The sequence below is a fragment of the Panthera leo genome, chromosome D2 (genome assembly GCF_018350215.1).
Source record: "Panthera leo isolate Ple1 chromosome D2, P.leo_Ple1_pat1.1, whole genome shotgun sequence".
Taxonomy (NCBI): Eukaryota; Metazoa; Chordata; class Mammalia; order Carnivora; family Felidae; genus Panthera; species Panthera leo.
Window position 1 is genome coordinate 49744265 of NC_056689.1, and position 13065 is coordinate 49757329.

The following is a 13065-nucleotide window of genomic DNA, read 5'->3' on the forward strand; positions in this document are numbered from 1 at the left end:
AATAATGCTGAACGATTTCCTGGCGTTTTATTTAAAAATAAATGAGGTTGCTCGAGCGCCACGCAGGCTCAGCGAGACAGGGGAGAGCCCAAAGTCCAGAGGGCCAGCTGCAAATTCCACACCGAACCACCGCGAGGTCCGTAAACGTGCCCCCCACCCCCACCCTGGGTTCCTCAGCCCCGTTGGGGCCCCACTCAGCTCTCGCATAAGTTTCCGTTTCCTGGAACTGGACTCCGCCTAGTCCGGGATCAGATTCACTTTTCGGTTTCCTTTTCCCGCTCGGGTCCTGCGTTTAACAAAGCCCACGCCTGGGCAGCGACCTCGCGCCGCCGACGCCCCGCGGGAAGCGCGCGCCGCCCGCCCGCACTCCCCGCGCACGCGCACACGCCCGCCCGCGCGCGTCCCGCCGCTCGGCAGCTGGGGAGCCCAGTCCTGAGGAGAAAGCCCGAGGGGACAGCCGCCCCTCTCCCCCTCCCGGACGGCCCGCAGCGCCCAGCCACCATGAGGTGAGGGCTTTCCCCGCTTCTGCTCTCAGACTGCGTAGGCCTTTGTTTCAAGCCGGTGTTTTTCTTTCATCCCGTTGCCAGCGCAGCGGCACGGCCCTGCCGGGGGCCGAGCCCCTTGCGCCCTGCATCCGGGCGTCGTGTTCGGAGCGCTCCCCGAGAGCCCTGTCCCGGTCCCGGGCGTCTGGAGTCGGGCCTGGCGGGGAGGGTGACCGCGCGCGCTTCCCGGGAGCTCCGACCCTCCAGGGCGTCCGCGGTCAGGACTGTCGGGTCGGGGAGCCAGGCGACGCGCCCCGGGAGCCTGTGCCCTCCCTGCGGCTTTTCTCCGCGGCGGCGACGGCCGTGCTTGGTTGTCGTCCGCCCCCGGGCCGTTCCCGGGCGGCTTCTACGTGGCACGCGTCTCCTGAGGCCCGTCGCCTTCCTCCCCCTCCCGGGACCGCAGCTGCCATTCCCCCCCGAGGTGGACAGACGCGGTTTGGCCGCAGCCCTGCAGTTGTCACCTAGGTCTACTACTGCCATTTTGCCTTTCCGATTCTGGGTCTGAGTCCTTCCCTTCCTGGGAGCTGCCTTTGTGCCGCGTCCAGATTCTTATTGTTCCCCCCAATCCGCTATTTTACGGGGGTGTCTTCGTCTGTCTCCTTTACTGCCTTTTGGTGGTGGGGTCCTTTTCTCGCCCGTTTCGTATCCCCGGGGGCTGGCACCCTGCCCGGTGCGTGATGAGTGAAGCAGTTAATAAGTTGACGGATGAGATTTGGGGCTCCTGAAGCTGAAAGCCCTTTCTTCTCAATCCCGACTCTGAACATCTACTAGTTGGGTGACCCAAAGCAAAGTTGCTTCCACGCTCTGAGTCTGTTCCTTATCTGTGCAAATTACTGGCATCCAAATCTTAGGCCTGTGGGCTTAATGCACGGCGTAGTACCTAATATTTGCAAATGTTTACTATTATTTTAAGTAAAAAAGAAATTTAATAAGTGCCTCGCTTCTCACATCTGTAACAAGGGAGGGAGGTATCAGGAAGGTGCCTGAAGAAACGAGGAGGAAAGGGGGGGTGCTCTGTATGTGTATGCAGGATGGGCTGGAAGAGGGGTGGACCCCAGTGGGGACTTTCTCCCAAGGACGATGAAAGACTGCTTCTTCCTGAGAAAAAGCCCCAAATTGCCTAAAGATAAATGTTGCCTTTTCAGACACAATAGCCACTCTCTGCCAGCCTCCCAGAGACTGAATTTAAAAATTAAGCAGAGTTTAAAAAATAACATTTCTCGAGGCATCAAGTTGTGCATAAATTCCAGAGCCTGGGCAAGGCACTTCAGTGACTGAATAGCCCATTGAGATCTCACAACCACATTCGAATTACCTGAGGCAGCCCTCCTTATCGTTCTTGAGCAGGGCTGGTGTAAACCTTCACAACAAAACCAGATGTTCATTTTACTCTGTGGATGGACAGGGGGCTGGTTAGCCCGTTTGTCACCCATCTGGGCAGGCTGTTAAGGAGATGTCTTGCCTCTGAGTCTGGTGCAGTTACACCAGAGTAAGGAACAAACTACCACGGGACAGCCATACCAGGTTTCCCAGTCAGGGCCATAGGAAATAGTCCAAAAGTAATTTTCAGAATCAAAACATGGAGCCAGACAGAGAGTATGCCAAGATATAAAGACAAGTGGGATAGGGAGAACTGCAGTGGGAGAAAAGTTTGGAGCCATTAGCAGGAAGCGAAGAACTAGTAAGAATTCCCTCCTCTGGAATCCAGGTACTTGTTATGCTGATCGCCTATACCTCTGGGCTGGACGTGCCAGAAGTTGCCAGCATGTAACTATGTTCATTCAACAAATATTTATTGAGCTTCTGTTAATTGCCTGGAATAATAGATTCCAGGGACACAGTAGTGAAAGATACAAAAATCAGAACAAGGTCCCTATTCTTATGGGGCTTAATTTAAAATGGGGGAAATAGGGGCGCCTGGGTGGCTCAATCGGCTGAGCATCCGGCTTCGGCTCAGGTCATGATCTCACAGGCTGGTGGGTTCGAGCCCCACATCGGGCTCTGTGCTGACAGCTGAGAACTTGGAGCCTGCTTCAGATTCTGTGTCTTCCTCTCTCTGCCCCTCCCCAACTTGTGCCATGTCTCTGTCTCTCAAAAATAAATAAACATTTAAAAAAATTGCCTTTAATGGGGGAAATAGATAAACAATAGATCAATTCAGAAAGTGTTAAGAGCTACAAGGAAAATAAAATAGTGTAATGGGCTAAGAAAGTGATCTAGAATGGAGGGGGCTATTTTAGATCTGCCACAGGTGGCCTCCTGGGTAGGGAATGTTGGAACTGAGTTACAGGAAAGAACTAGTCATGTAAAGACTTAGGAGCAGAACATTGCAAGAATAAACACAACAGGGATAAAAGTCCTTGAATTTGATATGTTTGAGAGAGGAAGAAGGTCAATATGTCTAAAACAGTGAATGAGGAGGAAAGTAGGAGGAGAAAAGGTTGGACAGATAGATAATACCAAGTCCTTTAGGGACTTCTAGGACATGACAAGGGCTGGATTAATTTTTAAGGGTGTTGGGAAGCCATTGGGAGATTTTAAGCATGAGACTGACATATCTGGTTCACATTTTCAAAAGTTTACTAGTACTCTGAGGGGATCAAGAGCCAACGCTGGGAGACCAGATATTTGCTCCATCTCAAAGGAAAGATGATTGTGGTTTAGACTAGGAAGAAATGGAGTAGAAATGGAGAAAAGTGGATGGATTTGAGATGTATCTGGGTGATAGAATTAACAGGACTTCCTGTTGTATTGGATGAGAGGTTGAGGGAAGAAGAGAAATCAGCTTTCTCCTAGATTATTTGGCCTGTGGAACTAAGAGATGCCAAAAAAGATGAGGTTCTGAGGAGCAGGCTCAAGGAATCCAGATTTATGGATTGGCTATGTTTATTTGAGATGCCAGTTGATGTTTATTTTTAATGTTTATTTATTTTTTTTAATGTTTATTTATTTTTGAGAGAGAGAGAAAGACAGAGTGTGAGCGGGGTAAGGGGAGTGAGAGAGGGAGACACAGAATCAGAAGCAGGATACAGGCTCTGAGCTGTCAGCACAGACCCCAACCCGGGGCTTGAACTCACATCTGTGAGATCATGACCTGAGCCAAAGTTGGATGCTTGACTGAGCCATCCAGGTGCTCCTGAGATGCCAGTTGAACTTCTAACTGAAGATGTGAATAAAAAGTCATTAAGTTTGGAATTTAGGGAAAAGATCAGAGATCAAAGAAATGTATTGGAAGATCATTAGGTCTACGTTAGAAAGTCTTGAATTGTGGGAAAAAAATATTTTAATTCACTTCTCTTAATAATGATGATAATTGGATCTTGATAACTAAGAGTTTTGCCCTTCCTTTGCACCATTTCAAAAAAATGTTTTAATCTTTATTTTTGAAAGAGAGAGACAGAACAAGAGGGAGACACAGAATCCAAAGCAGGCTCCAGGCTCTGAGCTGTCAGCACAGAGCCCAACTCCTGAGCCAAAGTAGAACGCTCAACTGACTGAGCCACCCAGGCACCCCTGATTCATTTTTAAAATATTTTTACCCAGCTTTTTTGTTGTTTGAGAGAATCACTAATCATCCTTAAGTAAATCTCTCTGCCACTCCTTATCTAAAGCACTGTCCACAGCAAATCCTGGCGAGAAATAGTTCATCTAAAACAACTGCAGCAATGTACAATGTTGTGACTTTAGAATGAGGGTTCATATTTGAAACCATTGTTTTCTTAACCTGAGACCTTTAAGTAAATATCTGGCATATCCTTTCTAACGGGCAGCCACACAGACCTCTTACCTGCTCTTTAAGCTGCTCTCTAAAATCCCTTTATTTTTATTTTTATTTTTGTAGGTCCTCCTGAGGCAAAGTGAATTTTAAATACATTGTATATATCACATATTTTAAAGCAAGCTCTTTGTAAACAACCTCTAATTTTTATATTAAAGAAGTAGTATACCATTATGGTCGAAAGGCATTAGCTTTTCAGTCAGGCAGAACTAGGTTTGAATCTGGGCTCAGCCAGTTGATAGCTGTGTAACCTTGGAAACGTATTTTAAACTCTTATTTCCCTGTCTTCATCCATAAAATTGGGAAAATAATAAAAGATTCTTAGAAAAATTACATATAATTCGTATAAAGTGCTTGGCACACTGCCTGGAATATAGTAAACCAGGGTTGTTGTTTTCTTTTTTTTTTTTTTTTTAATGTTTCTGTATTTGCTTTTTTTTTTTTTTTAAGTTTATCCATTCACCTTGAGAAAGAAAGAGATCATAGGGAGAGGGGAAGAGAGAGTGAGAGAGAGAATCTCAAGCATCTCTGCACTGTCATTGCAGAGCCAGATTCAGGGCTCGAACTCACCTGAACCGAAATCAAGAGTTGGATGCTCAACCGACTGAGCCACCCAGGAGCCCCAGCTTCAGGGGTTTTTTGTTTTGTTTTGTTTTGAGTACTCATCTGATTCTAGATAGTATGTTATAAATAATATAACATTCATACTAACAAACTGAATCTGCAGTGAGCCCAGGTCCTTTGTTTAAGTTGTTTTTTTTTAAATATGTCCTTGTCTGTCATTTAATTTAGCTCTTCACCTTGAATAAATAGCAGAAATTTCAAGTTAAAGGAAAGCTCTAACCTGTTGGGCTTGAAATCTTTTTATCTGTTAAGCCCTATAGGCCCAGTGTCTCTAACTCTCCCATCCCATATAGTAGCCATTAGTCATATATGTGGTTATTGTAATTAATTAAAAGTAAATAAAAAATTAGATTCCTTACCTGTACTAGTAACATTTCAAGTAATCAGTGGCCACATGTGGCTAGTGTGTCATATTATACAGCACACATAAGAACATTTCCATCATTGCAGGAAGTTCTTTTGGAAAGCTCTGGTGTAGAACCTACTACATATGCTAAAATGTGAGACCTGTATATTCAATTTTATTAATTAATTATAAACTTAAATGCCCCCTAAATATAATATTAAGTCAATTATTTATGTTTACATTTAGTATTTATAAAAATTGGAAAACAATTCATGGAGTAGTATTTAAGTTATAAATATGAAATGGTTTTATTTTTCCAATCACTACTGCTAATGTGCAATTAATTCAGTTCTCTAACTCTTCTGTTACTTTTTGCTATTAGGACAGCCCCTTTCCAGTTCCTAAAGACTCTGTCTGATTCCATTTAAAACCTCAATCTCATATTTTTTGGGTTTTTTTGAGAGAGAGAACATGCATGCACAGGCAGAGGAGGGGCAGAGGAAGAGAGAGAATCTTAAGCAGACTACACCCAGCACTAGCCTGGCATATGAGATTATGACCTGAGCCAAAATCAAGAGTCATACACTTAACCAACTGAGCCACCCAGGTGCCCCACCATATGTAATTTAAAGCATTCTTCTCATCCTTCTCACCCCCCACCAAATATTGATGTAAGTGCTCTACAGAAAGGGAAATATGATAGACTAGACTTTAGGATGACTGGCAAGGTGGGGGTGCAGCTTTAGCTAAGGTGATTAGGGGTACCACTCTTTAAAGCGCTGACATTTGAGCCAAGACCAGAATTGTGAGAATAAGTAAGCCCTAGAACTCTCTTAGGAAAAGTTCACAGAATGTGGGAATAAAAAGTACATGCAGATACCCTTAGGTAGATACGTACTTCGCAGAAGAAGTAACAAATTTTTTTGAAGGACTGTATGGCTGGAGTGCAGTGAGTGGGAGGAAAGTTGTACAAAATGAGGCCAGAGAAGTAGTCAAGGGCTGGATGACATGGTTAGGAGTTTGAGACTGGAGATAAAGATTTGAATATTAACAATTTATAGCTTTGCTTCTGCGTCATGTTCTATCTTTCTTGCAGTTATCCTCACCTCTCTCCCCCAAGCATCATTTTCTCCCTTACTACTGGATCATTCCTATTGGTATATCATTAAGTTATTAAAAATATTGTGAGTAAAAATTATTTTGACGATTCCTTCAGCCTCCTACCTTCCTTCCAGATATAGCTCTATTTCTCTACTTCCTTCATAGCAAAATTCCTTGATAAGAGTGGCCTGTATTCCCCATATCCACTTCTTTACCTTGCATTATCCCCTCAACCCACTCCAGTAATATTTTCATCCCTACCATTCTAGTGAAACACTTAACATGGTCCTCCACAGCTTTACTCCTGCTGAAACTGTGATCTCCTGTCTGTCCTCGACTACTCAATCTCTTAGAATCATTGTACACTTGAATATTGATCTCTCTTTCTCAAAATAAACATTTTCTTCCTTAGGCTTTCATTGATACTAGGTTTCTTAGTTTTCCAGCTCCCTCACTGATTATTCTTTCTTGGCCTCCTTTCCTGGTCATTCTACTCTGCTTCATTTAGAGTGTCCTGCGGCTTAGTTTTTGACCTTCTCTGTCTATGCTCACTCCTCAGGTAATTTCATTCTAGATATTGTGGTTTTAAAGTTCATCTGCATGTTGATGACTCCCAATTTTACATCTATAGTTCTAACTTCACTCCTTGTTCCTGGTATTTTCCCTTATTAATATCCAACTTCATACTTGGTATCTTCACTTGAGTGTGTAATAGACATCTCAAAATTAATATTTCCAAATAGTCCTCTTGATTTATCAACTTACTTCCTGAAGTCAAAAGCATAGGCATCATCCTGCATTTGCTCTTTTCCTTATGGCCCTCCCTACACCCAGTCCATCAGAAAGACCTGTCAACTCTGCCTCAAATATAACCAGTCCAGTCCTCACTAACCCCATACTGCAACCACAGTTTAAGCTTGCATCATCTCTCCTTGGATTTTCTCTACAGCTTCTTTCATGTCTCCTTTAGGGAGATTTGCTCTGGCCGTGTTCTTTAAATTTTAACCACTTCTCAGAACCCCTGCCAACTTTCCATTCCCCCACCACCACCCTTTCGGCTTTATTTTTCTTTTTATTACCATCTCACATACTCTATACTTTCATTTATTTTTTTTCCATTTATTTTTTTGTCTTTTCTTGGTACACACCACTGCCCTATCTATTATAAGCTACATGAAGTCAGGTTGTTTTTTCTCTTTTGTTAACGGGTGTATCCCAACACTTAGAACAGTGCCCTCTACATTGTAGGCTCTTAGTACATCTTGGTTGAATAAATAATTTCCCTATCAGTTTCCCAACTTCCTCTCTTGATCCTTGATTGTCCATTCTCCTCAGAGCAGCCAGGGGGATTTTTTTTAAAAAACTCTTACTTCAAATCGCCCCTTTCAAAAAGGCTATTCATTCACAATTATAATGGAAGTACTCCCCCAACCACCAAAACCTTAATCCCATTACTCTGATTTTTTTTTTCTTAGCTTAATTAACACTTACTACTGTCTGGAATTATAGTGTCCGTTTGTTTTCATATTGATTTGTTTACATATTTGTTTTCCATCAACTCATTTTGTTCCTTCCCCTCCCAGAATGGCATTGCCATGAAGAAAGGGCCATTTTCTAACTTGTTCACTGCTATATCCATACAACTAGAATATTGCCTGGCATATATGACATGAGGTGGTCAATAAATGTTTTGAGGGCACTATTACTATAATTCCCAAAGACATTTATATAACTATATATTTCACATACAAGTGGGTGGAGGATTCTGTGTGCATCAGAAAGGGAAATAAACATACATTCACACACACATGCCCTGTATACTGTTCATCCCATAATTAGGGCATTTTCGTCTTTGAGAGAAGACTTAAGGAATTTATTTTCTGTACATTTCTTAATTATAGTTAATAGTAGATTTAGAAAGTCTTTCCTGACTGCCACACCACCACTATCCGCAAAACAAATGAATAAAGCCAGAAATGTTAATTAGTTGCAGACAGTAGAAACTAATTCAGAGTGGCTTAAGCAGACAGAGAGAGGTTATTTCCTTAAGTAAATAGAAGTCCAGAGTAGACGAGGTGATCCAGGCAAAACTAGTTACTGTCATGAACAATTTCTCTTTCTTCCCATCTAAGCTGTGCTTTCCTCTCTGTTAGATTCCTTCTCAAGCAGGCTGACTCTCCCCGAGTTTGGAAAGATGTCCACCGGCAAATCTAAGCTTATATTCTACCAACTTAAAATTTTTAGAAGGAAGGTGGATAGTTCTATTAAAGTCCCTTTTCAGCACAATTGTATTTTAATTGGACTATCTCTGAATAAATCCCTGGGACCAGGCGATGGCCGGAATATCATGTGCCTTCCCAGACTAAGCAGTAGACAGCCCATTTCAAATCACATAGACTGAGAGTAGAGGGAGATGTTCCAGAAATGGAAACCAAAAGAGGCGTCCTTACCAAGTAAAAACCACAGATGTCCACAGCATCGGATTACGTATGTTTCCTGGGTCACTTGCAAGAAACTTTATGCTGAGTTGTAATTGACTACTTACAAGGTCTGTATAAGCAGGGCTGTGTCTTGTTCGCAGTTACATACCAAGGGTTATCTAGAAAATATTACACATAAAAGGTTCTCAGTAATGAATAAATATTTCCTTGTCCTTCCTTTCCCCTTCATCTTCCTAGTTTCAGAGATAGTGTTTCCAGTGTGCCCTGCAGATATTCCACTGTGCCTTGCACAGAGGGAGCTCAACAAATATTGTAAAGTGAATTTTAGGGGCGATGATAAGGTAATAATAAGTATTAGCTATTGTTGCCCACAACCCCAGAGTTCAGAAGGATGTAGCACTTAATATCAAATTTACTAAGCTTACTAAATTTCCTTTTGCCTTTTCCCCATCTATTTGGAAATATCTGTTACTCTCCTTTTATCTGTCTCAAACTTATGCTTCTCCTCATCTTGTGGTATACCAGTTACTGTGTGTTTCTGTGACTTTTCTCTCTGTGGGGTTTCCTTCCTTTCCTTCGTCTTTCTCTCCTTCTCGTCCTTCCTTCTTTCACAAAAATGATGCATTGGTATGGCTTCTGTGTCTCCTCCAGTGTGCCTCTTTTTCTTATTTCTCACCTCCTCTTCTCCCCCTTCCTACTCATAATACAGACATGTAATTTTTATATTAATTATTGACTGTGTATTATTCTTAATTTTTAAGGCAATTAAATAAAAACATTTTAAATTCCCTTTTGTAAAAATTGGAGGTACTGGTGGGTTAGTGACTGCCAAAGGAAATATATATTCTGTGACATAGAAAACCCTGACATCTCTCCAGAGCTGCTTTTGCAATAAATAATGAGAATATTTCTAGACTTTAACTCTACACCAAGGAAATTAGTATAAAGTTGTAGGGGACTAGTGCTTGAACTGTAAGATCAAATAAAAGATAGAAGTGTTGTTAAGCAAAAAACAGTATTTAAGGTTTAAAGATTGATTATTTCCTTTATTTCTTCAAAGTTAAAAAGGATTTTATCTTTGCAGTGAAATTCCTAAGGACTCCTTGAAGGCCCTTCTGTTGGAGTTAGAATGTCACTTTACATGGAATTTACTTAAGGAAGACATTGACCTGTTTGATGTGGAAGATACAATTGGGCAACAGCTTGAATTTCTTACCACAAAATCCAGACTCACTCTTTATAACCTATTGGCCTATGTGAAACACCTAAAAGGCCAAAATCAAGATGCCCTAGAATGCTTGGAACAAGCAGAAGAAATAATCCGGCGAGAACATTCAGACAAAGAGGAAATACGAAGTCTGGTCACTTGGGGAAACTATGCCTGGGTATATTATCACATGGACCAGCTCAAAGAAGCTCAGAAGTATATAGACAAGATAGCAAACGTTTGTAAGAAATTGTCTAGTCCTTCTAACTACAAGTTGGAGCGTCCTGAGATTGACTGTGAAAAAGGGTGGGCACTCTTGAAATTTGGAGGAAAGTATTACCAAAAGGCTAAAGCAGCTTTTGAGAAGGCTTTGGAAGTGGAACCTGACAATCCAGAATTTAACATTGGCTATGCCATCACGGTGTATCGGCTGGATGATTCTGACAGAGAGGGGTCTATAAAGAGCTTTTCTCTGGGTCCTCTGAGGAAAGCTGTTACCCTGAACCCAGATAACTCCTACATTAAAGTTTTTCTGGCACTAAAGCTTCAAGATGTACATGCAGAAGCTGAAGGGGAAAAGTATATTGAAGAAATCCTGGACCAAATATCATCCCAACCTTATGTCCTTCGTTATGCAGCCAAATTCTACAGGAGAAAAAATTCCTGGGACAAAGCTCTTGAACTTTTGAAAAAGGCCTTGGAGGTGACACCAACCTCTTCTTTCCTGCATCACCAGATGGGACTTTGCTATAGGGCACAAATGATCCAAATCAAGAAGGCCACGCGCAACAGACCTAAAGGAAAGGATAAACTAAAAGTTGATGAGCTAATTACATCTGCTATATCTCATTTCAAAGCAGCCGTGGAAAGAGACTCTATGTTTGCATTTGCCTACACGGATCTGGCCAATATGTATGCTGAGGGAGGCCAGTATAGCAATGCTGAAGACATTTTCCAGAAAGCCCTTCGTCTGGAGAACATAACTGATGATCACAAACATCAGATCCACTATCACTATGGCCGCTTTCAGGAATTTCACCGCAAATCAGAAAGTACTGCTATCCACCATTATTTAGAAGCCTTAAAGGTCAAAGACCGGTCGTCCTTACGCACCAAATTGACAAGTGCTCTGAAGAAATTAGCTATCAAGAGACTTGGTCACAATGCTTCAGATGTGCAGAGTTTAAGTGCCCTAGGGTTTGTTTACAAGCTGGAAGGAGAAAAGAGGCAAGCTGCTGAGTACTATGAGAGGGCCCAAAAGGTAGATCCAGAAAATGCAGAATTCATTACCGCTCTCTGTGAACTTCGACTTTCTATTTAAATACATACTCTAGAAGATTAGTTATAAGCTTTTGTCTCCATTTTGGGTTGTATTTTTTGTTTATTATTTTAATCCATTGTTCATTATAGAGCCAATTCTTTTGAATGATTATTATGTACTAAGCATTATGCTAAATACTATTTTATATACGTAATGATGAATCTTTTTGCTGTTTTCTTCTCTTTTAAATTCATATAATCCTTTGAGAAACAGAAACATTTCAGCTCTTATAACTCTTAAAAATGGTTTGGTCATTATGACTTTATACCCTTTATCTTTGTTATTTATAATAAGTTTTTATTAAATTTTATCAAATTTCCCATATTATTCACACAGTGAGTATAATTCTGCATAAACGCTTGACACCTAGGTCAGGAATATTCTTTCAGCAGAATTATATTAGTTAAGCTTTTAACTGTGTAGCTTGCAGAAGATGAACCCTTCAGTTACAGATGTTCTCACTTTGAGAACCTGATAGTCACCTAAAGAATCCTCTTTGGTGAAAGAAAAATGTTCATAATAATAAAAAACTTGTTATCTATGGTGACTTTAATAAAAGGAGAAAAATCTAGAACAGGAAAAAAATTTCTTTAAATACAGAACTAAGGGACCCATGAGAAATCACAAGCATTATCTCCCAGAATGTTCATTAAGTAGCTAGAAATAGTTGTGAGAAAAAAAATGAATGGAAAATCATATCTCAAGTTTCTCTGGTTCTTTTAACTAGAAGAATGAACTTAAACTAATCTAGATGAAATTAATTTTAATCTTTCACATTAAAATTGCAGAATTTTTAAGTTAAAATCGTTAAGCTTGAAAGCAGACTAATTAGGAAATTGGGAGAAATGATAGACAAATGGGTAAAATAGATGTCCCTAACATACATCCCTAGATTACCAAGATTTCAGTGATTTGGGTTTCGGTCTGGACTGGATCATTCTCATACCCCCAATTTCTGGTCTTTGGTTCACTATTTTAGTATTCTAAAGTTACTTCTGTGAATCTTTTTCTTTTGTCTAAAGTTTTCAGATTGACATGTTTTCCTATAGATCCTTTCAGTTTTAATATCCATCTTGAAGGGTCACTGCTTAAGGGCGCTTACCCCAGGGGACATTGTTAATTGGGATATTGCTAAAAGTAGCATCTCTAATGTTGCTTCTTTGATTATGGACTACACAATTATATTTACCACCACAGTATTAGTGGGAAAGTGTGCCATGTGATTTAATTCTCCATACCTCTACTGTAGCTCTTAAAACTACTGTATATATGTTTGTGTGTTTTTTACTTTTTGTTACTTTTTAAATTTTTTTTCCTGTTATGGTTTTGATTATTATAAAAGTAATGAATTCTCACTGTAAAATTTCAAACTTAGCAGAAGCATATGAATTTAAAATAAGAGCACTCCCCTCACCCTTCCCTAATTCTATGCCCCCATGGTAATCTGTTAACAATTTAATATGTATCCTTCCAGATATTTTTTCAATGCATATTCAAACATACATCCATACTACAATGTATTTCATAAATTAAATTTTTAAAGTGTTTGTTTTACTTAAGCCCCTGCTGTTTTTGTTTATTTTGCTCATTTGCTTATTCAAGAAAGAAGAATGGGAAGGGAATGATCTTTACTTAAGTATTTCAGAAACTTGGGACTGAAGTCCTGACCTATCAGTAGAAGCTTGTGTTACACTCTGCAGCAAAT

General features: G+C 40.8%; 1 protein-coding gene across 1 annotated transcript; it reads left to right on the plus strand.

Annotated features, from left to right (window-relative positions):
- Nucleotides 1–262: 262 nt before the first annotated feature.
- On the plus strand, nucleotides 263–12630 carry LOC122202509 (interferon-induced protein with tetratricopeptide repeats 5). The gene is made up of 2 exons (XM_042908904.1): nucleotides 263–506; nucleotides 9917–12630. The coding sequence occupies exons 1-2, from the start codon at nucleotides 502–504 to the stop codon at nucleotides 11358–11360; spliced, it is 1449 nt and encodes a 482-aa protein (XP_042764838.1). The 5' UTR covers nucleotides 263–501; the 3' UTR covers nucleotides 11361–12630.
- The last annotated feature ends 435 nt before the right edge of the window (nucleotides 12631–13065 follow it).